Source organism: Neovison vison, chromosome 3 (genome assembly GCF_020171115.1).
Source record: "Neovison vison isolate M4711 chromosome 3, ASM_NN_V1, whole genome shotgun sequence".
Classification (NCBI taxonomy): Eukaryota; Metazoa; Chordata; class Mammalia; order Carnivora; family Mustelidae; genus Neogale; species Neogale vison.
In genome coordinates this window covers 39678046-39687559 of record NC_058093.1, presented here as the reverse complement: position 1 = coordinate 39687559, position 9514 = coordinate 39678046, and the positions used below count along the sequence as shown (strand labels likewise).

Here is a 9514-nt window from a genome sequence, read left to right as displayed (position 1 = left end):
ATTTATTTATTTGACAGATAGAGATCACAAGTAGGCAGAGAGGCAGGCAGAGAGAGAGGAGGAAGCAGGCTCCCTGCTGAGCAGAGAGCCCGATGCGGGACTCGATCCCAGGACCCTGAGATCATGACCTGAGCCGAAGGCAGCGGCCCAACCCACTGAGCCACCCAGGTGCCCCAAAGGCATTTTTGAGACAGGAAATTGAACACAGACTAGCTATTGGATGGCTTCAAGCCAATAGCACTTTACCATACATAATAATGTGTTTATAGGTGGAATGATAGGATGCCTAGGTTTCACATTAAAATACTCAAGAAACAAAAAGGGAGAGGAGGAATAAAGTGAGGCAAGGAATAGTTTGAAATAAATTGGCAAAAATACTGAAGTTTTGAACGCCTGAGTGCATCTGCCCTTGGCTTAGGTCATGATCCTGCAGTCCTGGGATCAAGCCCCACATCAGGCTCTCTGCTCCACAGGGAGTCTGCTTCTCCCTCTGCCCCTCCTTCCATTCGTTCTCTCAATCTCTCTATCAAATAATAAATAAAATCTTTTAAAAAATTGAGTTTTAAAAAACAAATATTGGGGTGCCTGGGTGGCTCTGGGTTAAAGCCTCTGCCTTTGGCTCAAGTCATGATCCCAGGGTCCTGGGATCGAGCCCCGCATTGGGCTGTCTGCTCAGCAGGGAGCCTGCTCCCCCCCAACACTGCCTACTTATGATCTTTGTCAAATAAATAAAATCTTTAAAAAAATTTTTTTAAAAGATTTTATTTATTTATTTGACAGACAGAGATCACAAGTAGGCAGAGAGGCAGGCAGAGAGAGAGAAAGAGAGGAGGAAGCAGACTCCCCGCCGAGCAGAGAGCCTGATGCGGGGCTTGATTCCAGGACCCTGGAATCATGACCCGAGCTGAAGGCAGAGGATAAAATCTTAAAAAATATATATTGATGTTTTCAAGCTGGGTGATGGGTTAAGTAGATTCATTTTTTAGTCTACTTAGTGTATGTTTGGAAGTTTCCATAAAAAAATTCTTTTTAAGTTTGCAATAAAGATTCACATATTTGTCTATGAGTATGACTGCTTCTCTAGTCTAGCTACCTGTAAGTCGAATTCCTAAATGTGAGGAATGAGAATTTTTACCTTGACTGGAAATTTCTCTCCGGGTGTTTGAGGACAAACTACCCCCAAATATGGAAACTTGGCATACTGAATATTTTCAACTAAAGGAATTTGACACAAAGCAGGTGCAGAAAGGACTCTGACCTTCCCTGAGGTGAGTCATAGGCTCCCATATGAGAGGTCCCGTCCCTATACCCAGAGGAAAGGAGCACCTTTTCTCCAAGACTCGGGGAGGATTCTGAACCAACAGGCCTTGCTGTTTCCTCCAGTTTACTGCACTGAGCTCATATTCCTTTGTCCCACCCCATGTTCCATAAGTCTCTACTCTTGATCAAACAGCCTAAAACACTCAGACTTACCTGCTTCTTCAGGTGATTTCCTTTTGAAGGCTCCTGTGTTACATAAAACTTATTATAAATTCATACGCTTTTCTCTTGTTAATTTCCCCCCAGCCCAGAACTCAGGGGGGTAGACAAAAAAAAAAAAAAAAAAAAAAAATCCTTCCCTACAGTAGCAATTTACAAGTTTCCCACAACCCCCAAATACTTGTTTGATGTTTTAATTTCTGTTAATCTGATGGATACAAATAGTATATTATTTTATTTTATTTTATTTTTTTAAAGATTATTTATTTATTTATTTGACAGAGAGAGAGATCACAAGTAGGCGGAGAGTCAGGCAGAGAGAGAGAGAGAGAAGCAGCCACCCGCCAAGCAAAGAGTCCGATGCGGGGTTTGATCCCAGGACATTGAAATCATGACCTGTGCCGAAGGCAGCGGCTTAATCCACTGAGTCACCCAGGCGCCCCTAGTATATTATTTTATTTATATTTTTACAAAGATCATTTGAGAGAGAGTATACAGGATGTGGGAAGGGTCAGAGGAGGAGGGAAAGAGAATCTCAAGCAGACTCCCCACCCAGTTTGGGGCCCCTCTAGGGTTCCATCTTACAATTCTGAGACCACGACTTGAGCGGAAATCGAGTCAGATGCTTAACCAACTGAGCCACCCAGGTGCCCAGTATCTTATAATTTTAAATTGTATTTCCCTGATAGTTGTAGAGTTGAGCATTTTTCAGGACTTTATGTGTTACTTAAATTTCTCGGGAAAATTGCTTTTCATATTCTTTGCCCATTTTTGTCTTCTACTGATTTATAGTTGTTTCATATTCTGACACTAAGCTTTTGTTCTGTATGTTACAAATATTTCTTTCCAATTTATTCCTTATATTTTAATTTTTTAAAAGATTTTATTTATTTACTTGACAGACAGAGATCATAAGTAGGCAGAGAGGCTGGCAGAGAGAGAGGAAGGGAAGCAGGCTTCCCGCTGAGCAGAGAGGGCATGTGGGGCTCCATCCCAACACCCTGGGATCATGACCTGAGCCGGAGGCAGAGGCTTTAACCCACTGAGCCACCCAGGCGCCCCTATTCCTTATATTTTAAATTTGTTTGCAGACACTCTTGCATCCAGAAATTTTAAATATTAATGTCAAATAAGTCTTTTTTTTTTAAAGATTTTATTTATTTATTTGACAGAGAGAGATCACAAGTAGGCAGAGAGGCAGGCAGAGAGAGAGGAAGGGAAGCAGGCTCCCTGCTGAGCAGAGAGCCCGATGTGGGACTCGATCCCAGGACCCTGAGATCATGACCTGAGCCGAAGGCAGCGGCTTAACACACTGAGCCACCCAGGCGCCCCATAATGTCAAACAAGTCTTAATTTCATTTACAGATTTTGCTCTTCGTTCCTTAGGAATGACATTCAAATCCCAAGCTCTTATTACTGATTAAAAAACAATTATTATTTTTTAAATTTTAAGTAAACTCTAGCCGGTGGGGCTGGAATTCACTACCCAGAGACTAAGAGCCTCATGCTTTAAAGACTGAGCCAGCCAGGCACCCCTCTTATTACTGATTTTAATAAGAATGCTTCATAATCTGTAATCAAATGTTTCATTTTTACAGATAAGACTTTTATTTCAAATGACATGGTTTTTCTTCCTTCAGTCTGTTAGTTTGACCTATTTCTTTACCTTAAAACATGCTTCCACTCCAGAGTTAAAACCTACTGTCAATATTTTTTTTAACTACACTGCTTGATTCAATTTGCTCAAACTGCTAATATTTTATTTGAACCTTGCATCTTTATGCATGAGTGAAATGGGCTTCTGCTGTCTTTTGTCATTGATCGGCTTACTTCGGTAAGTCCTTAGTGAGGTACCAAATCTGAAATATGTAGGCAAATTGTTTTTCTTGTTATCCTTCCTTCCAGTTTAGGACTTTCTGAAGCTAGGACCAGCCCTCCCGACTCCCAACATACACACATATCCCAAGGCACCCTTTTACAATCCCAGCATGGGGATAATTCCTAGTATTTCGATCCTGCTACCGGGCTTACCGGTACTAAGGGTGATTGAAAGAGCACATTAGTGATGGCTTTAGCTCAAAGAAATATTATTTAGTAATTGAGGATGTCGGTCAATAGCTGTGAGGTTCCCTCTCTGTGAGCCTCAATTTCCTTACATGGAAAACGAAATCATTAAAACATCTAAGACAAGTTTAGAGACGTGCATAAAATGTGTGGAAAGCAACAATGCCTGAGACAACACAGGTGCTAACGACTCTGGATATCACCATCCCCGCTGTCACTGCTTCCGCGACAGCGGCAGACGCCAGCGGCAGACCCCAGCGGCAGACCCCCTAAGCCCTACTGCCGGGTCCTGGTCTCTGCTCTGACCCGCGTTAGACGGCCCGTGCCTCCCTCGAGGCTGAAAATGAGAGGAATTCCATCCGCCCCACTGAGCGGGTGGCGGTTCCCGAATGCAGGGAACCTATCTAGCCTCGCTCACGAGCCCGCAATGAGTGGCTGCTTTTATGACTGTTATTCACTTTCTCCCGGCCCACCAACAAAGGTGTGCCGACACAAGCGGCCGCCCGACAAGTTCCCTAAGCTATAGGAGGGAGCTGCACCTGCCCACCCGCCAACCCAGGCCAAACTCCGCAGGCGGCGCGAAAAACCAGACAAGTCGACTAAAATGTCCGCCCTATGCGCAGGCGTAGCAATGGCGGCCCTGGCTCGAGGCCCCGCCCCCAAGCTCGCGCTTGTACCTTCCCTCCTTGGGTTTGAAGCTCGGGATTGGCCCAGAGGCGTTTCGGGCTCTGATTGGTCGAAGTGAAAGCTGCGGCTCCTTCCGGAGTGTGTGTGTCCAACTGGCCTCAATCGCGCGTTGCGGTTGGGAGGGCGCTCTAGACGCGTTGGCGCCAGCCGGCTGCTGCGGGCAGCACTGGGACTTCGCGCCCCAGTCTGCAGAGCGCGGTGGCTCTGTGTGGGCGGGGCCGTACGCCCGCGGTCCCCTCTCCAGGCGGGACGAGGCTGTGCCAGCGGGTTACTTTGAGAAGTGGCGGTTCTAGGTTCTGGTGTGAGACTCCTTATTTGGGCAGTGTATTTGGATGGCTCAGAAATGGGCGCCGCTCCACTTAACCCCGAATTCTCAGTCTGGAAAGGTAAAGACACTTGAATTGTAGGTAGTGATCTTTTACGCATAAGGGGGTTTTATTTGGGCTCTGTGTGCTTTCCTTTGAGCCGCTGGTAGTGGAATCAATTTTTTAAAAATCTCGAAATTATTTGAAAACGCATGTTGAAGGGAACAGAATGAGAGGGAAAGGGAGGAAGTCTTGGAAGCTTGCCTAATACCTGGAGGATTTCTAGACCGTGGCAAAAGGCAAGGTATGGGGCATCTGACCTACAAATAGATGCCAAAAATAATATTTTTCTATGCATTTTGATATTCACTAGTGTGAGTAAAAGATTCCAAATGAAAGTAACTTTAGGGTGAGGTTTGCCATGTTTATGACAAATAGAAACGTATTCCAGATACTAGAGGAAAAATATGCATAGCGTGGAATGTTGAAGGCCCTGTGATGACCCCAATGTGGTGTTCACTTTAAGCAGGGAAAAGGTCCAGGTGAAGTGAAGAAAATGAGTCTTTTCCTGAAGGAGATAAAGGTGGGGAAGGTGAGACCCTGTAAGAGGACAATGACTGTAGAGATGAGGTAATTGTGTATATTCAGTGCGGAGCAGAATAACTTACTAATGTCAATAACCATAATCCAGAGTAAAACAGTTGAACTGCCTTGTTTAATCTGAAAAGTGGTATTGTGAACACTTTCTGACTTACTTTCTTTTTTTTTTTTTTTTAATTTTATTTATTTATTTGACAGACAGAGATCACAAGCAGGCAGACAGGCAGGCAGAGAGAGGGAGAGGAGGAAGCAGGCTCCCTGCAGAGCAGAGAGCCTGATGCGGGACTCGATCCCAGGACCCTGAGATCATGACCTGAGCCAAAGGCAGTGGCTTAACCCACTGAGCCACCCAGGCACCCTCTGACTTACTTTCACAAGTCCACCCTACCTAGACTCAATACCAAATTCTGACCCACTCATTTTTAGGGGGGAAAAAAATTGCAGACCACTCCCATGAACATAGATGCAAAAATTCTGAACGGAATGGTGGCAAATTAAATACCAGTGTCAACTGAAAAGAAGAGTACATTGTGAGAAGTGAGTTTTGTTTTGGGGGAATGCAGAAGTATTTTGTTTGAAAAGTGATATTGGTTGCCCAGGAGCACAGGTTTGATAGAAAATCTCTTGATTCTTAAAATTGCTTCATTAAATTCCATTAGTTTGTGTGCCTGCCAGACATCTGTGTTTCCAGATTTATTTTTTTGATAAATATTTAGGTCCCTACTATGTTCTCTGTTTCTGGTTGGGAACCTCTGTGTGAGTATTTGAATATATGGATAAGTTTAAGTTGACTCCTAAAAGAATTGAGGTGGATGAGTGGGTACACAGCCCATGGTAATAGGTGACAGAGAAGGGACTGTTAGGGCCAATTTAATGTTAAAACCTGTTTAACTATTAGGGCCTGCTTAGCCAGAGCAACTCCATATTGCCTAGGTAGCCATATTGTTGTTTATATCCACGGACTTCATTCCAGGAATAAATGCTCCCGTAGTTCCTGGTATGGTTCCAGGTATCGATTCGGGGAGTAAACACCTTGACAATAGAAGCCACGTACCTTGGGTCTGTGGTTATGCCCTATAAAACCAGCCTGTGAGATCGGGAGGGGGTCGCTCTCTTCGGAGGCGGCCCTGACCGGTCAGTCTGACTTCTAATGCTTGGTTTAGAATAAAGCTTCACATAACTTTCACTTTGTCTCAGTCTTGTTCCCCTGGCCGGTCAGTCTAACTTCTAATGCTTGGCATAAAATAAGGCTTTGCATAACTTTCACTTTGTCTCAGCCTTGTTCCTTTGATAACGGACCCCAACAGGATTATACAGGGTTTTGCTGAATCCAAAGCCCCTACCCCTTCCTGATTCATTTTTTTTTGTACCCCCGGCGCACACACCCCCGCTGCCGCTCCCAAGCAACTTGTTTTGAAAGACAGGCAGCCACTTGCATAATGGAAACTTTATTCAACCCTATATAGGCTAGTAGTTGTTTTAATCAATCAAAAGTAAATTATCCATACATACCTTTTGATTTTAATGTAAAACATGTCAAATGTGGGGGTGCTTGGGTAGCTCAGTTGGTTAAGCGTCTGCCTTCAGCTCAGGGCGTGATTCCGGGGTCCTGGGATGGAGTGCTGAGTTGGAGGACTGCTTTGCTCTCTCTCGCTGTCAAATAAATAAAAATCCTAAGGAAAAAAAAATGCTAAATGTGTGTTTATTTATGAATATTTTGATGTGGGACTAAGGCCTTGTAATGCTAAATGTGTGTTTATTTATGAATATTTTGATGTGGGACTAAGGCCTTGTTTTTGACTTTGGATTCAATGTTGGAATAGTTTGTCTCCCAGTACAAAGTACTCCTGTAAGTGCAGCTTCTGTAATTTGAAGTTTGTTTCTTTTTTTCTTTTTAAGTTTTTATTTAGGTAGTCTCTGCATCCAACGTGGGGCTGAACTCACAACCCCAAGATCAAGAGTTGTATTCTTTTCCACCTGAGCCAGACAGGCACCCCAAAGTTTTGTTTCTTTAAAGCAAAGCAAAACCTTAAAAACTGCTAGTAAAGCAATTTCAATACTCCTACATTTTTACCATTTTTTCCCACTTTTTATGGTTGCTCACCCACACCTAATTTGACTACAGTGTGTGTGTGTGTGTGTGTGTGTGTGTGTAAGATTTTTATTTATTTGACAGAGATCACAGGCAGAGAGGCAGGCAGAGAGAGGGAAGCAGGCTCCCCGCTGAGCAGAGAGCCCGATGTGGGCTTGATCCCAGGACCCTGAGACCATGACCTGAGCTGAAGGCGGAGGCTTAACACACTTAAGTTTCATCAAATAGGTCTGAAGTATTCAATGTTGTTTTCAGAGATTCAGTAACTTACTTTTTGCATTGATTTGATTGGTTCATATGATTTTATTATGTAATCGAAACTGCAAATACGACAGTCAAATATGGGTTTGGAACAAACATAATTGATGCTTATTGGGGATGTACTTTAGCCTACGACAACAGACATGACCAGGTGTTCTGTGAGTACCATAGAGGAACCTGCTAGCCACACCTGCTTGGCATTTCGTGGACCTCAAGTTAGTAAGTTCTGTTTGGAATGGAGACTGTCATTTAATCTAGCCATAGATCTAGGTTCGTATGATTTGGTTAACTAGACATAGTTAGACACAGTTAAGAACATTTATTGTATTGTGATGTTCACTATACACTGCATTAGCTTATGTAGCAATAAGCCAGAAAATTCTTGGTGAATGCAACTTTTACTTTGGAACCCAGACTCTTATTCTTGGAAGAAAACGGGAGTAGTCACGTTATATCCTCCCTAGGCTGATATGCATGTGATGTGGTTCTGAACTGTTCACAGTGGTCACCCTTGGTCATTCCCTTTAAAAGTGTGATTGATTGATTTTTTTAAAAAATTTTATTTATTTATTTGTCAGAGAGAGCATAAGCAGGGGGAGCTGCAGCCAGAGGAAGAAGCAGGTTCCTTGCTGACCAAGGAGTCCAAAGCAGGACTTGATCCCAGGACCCTGAGATCATGACCTGAGCCAAAGGCAGACGCTTAATGGACTGAGCCCATCAGGCATCCCTAAAGTGTGATTCCTATAATGGTTTTCTTTGATCAGTGCAGCATATAGAAGTATGCTCACAGTTAGATGAACTTTTAGGTTATTCAGACCCCAAAGTTGGCTCATCAAAATTATTTCGTTAAAACCCTCATCTCTTTGGATGCCTGGCTGGCTCAGTTGGAAAAGCATGCTACTCTCTTTTTTTTTTTCCTAAAGATTTTATTTATTTACTTGACAGAGAGAGATCACAAGTAGGCAGAGAGGCAGGCAGAGAGCGGGGGGAAGCAGGCTCCCCACCTAGCAGAGAGCCTGATATGGGGCTTGATCCCAGGACCCTGAAGCGATGACCTGAGCTGAAGGCAGATGCTTAACACACTGAGCCACCCAGGTGCCCCAGATTAGGGCCTACTCTAACGATCCCATTTTAACTTAATTACTTCTTTAAAAGCCTGTCTCCAGGGCGCCTGGGTGGCTCAGTGGTTAAGCCGCTGCCTTCGGCTCAGGTCATGATCTCGGAGTCCTGGGATCGAGTCCCACATCGGGCTCTCTGCTCAGCAGGGAGCCTGCTTCCCTCTCTCTCTCTCTCTGCCTGCCTCTCTGACTACTTGTGATCTCTCTCTGTCAAATAAATAAATAAAATCTTTAAAAAAAAAAAAAAAGCCTGTCTCCAAGTACAGTAACATTCTTAGATACTGTGGATTAAGACTTTGACATACGGGGGGCGCCTGGGTGGCTCAGTGGGTTAAAGCCGCTGCCTTCGGCTCAGGTCATGATCCCAGGGGCCTGGGATCGAGCCCCACGTCGGGCTCTCTGCTCCGCGGGAAGCCTGGTTCCTTCCCTCTCTCTCTCTGCCTGCCTCTCTGCCTACTTGTGATTCCTTTCTCTCCGTCAAATAAATAAAATCTTTAAAAAAAAAAAAAAAAGACTTTGACATATGGGGGACACCTGGGTGGCTCAGTTGGTTAAGCAGCTGCCTTCGGCTGAGGTCATGATCCCGGCGTCCTGGGATCGAGTCCCACATCGGGCTCCTTGCTTGGCGGGGAGCCTGCTTCTCCCGCTGCCTCTGTCTGCCTGTGCTTGCTCTCTCTCTGACAAATAAATAAATAAAATCTTTAAAAAAAAAAAAAGACTTTGACATACGGATTTTTTTTTTTAAGGATTTTATTTATTTATTTGACAGAGATTACAAGTAGGCAGCGAGGCAGGCAGAGAGAGGAGGAAGCAGGCTCCCTGCTGAGCAGAGAGCCTGATGCGGGACTCTATCCCAGGACCCTGAGATCATGACCTGAGCCGAAGGCAGCGGCTTAACCCACTGAGCC

General features: G+C 44.3%; 1 protein-coding gene across 2 annotated transcripts in view; it reads left to right on the top strand.

Moving 5' to 3' along the window:
- The first annotated feature begins 4399 nt into the window (after positions 1 to 4399).
- The window catches only part of LOC122902411 (serine/arginine repetitive matrix protein 1-like), a 40006-nt gene continuing 34891 nt past the window's right edge, over positions 4400 to 9514 (top strand). Inside the window, exon 1 of one of the 2 annotated variants that reach the window (XM_044241844.1) lies at positions 4400 to 4616. In XM_044241844.1, coding sequence (XP_044097779.1) covers positions 4574 to 4616 — 43 coding nt within the window. In that variant the 5' untranslated portion in view covers positions 4400 to 4573. The remainder of the gene's footprint in view (positions 4617 to 9514) is intronic. The other variant, XM_044241845.1, reaches the window with a different exon arrangement.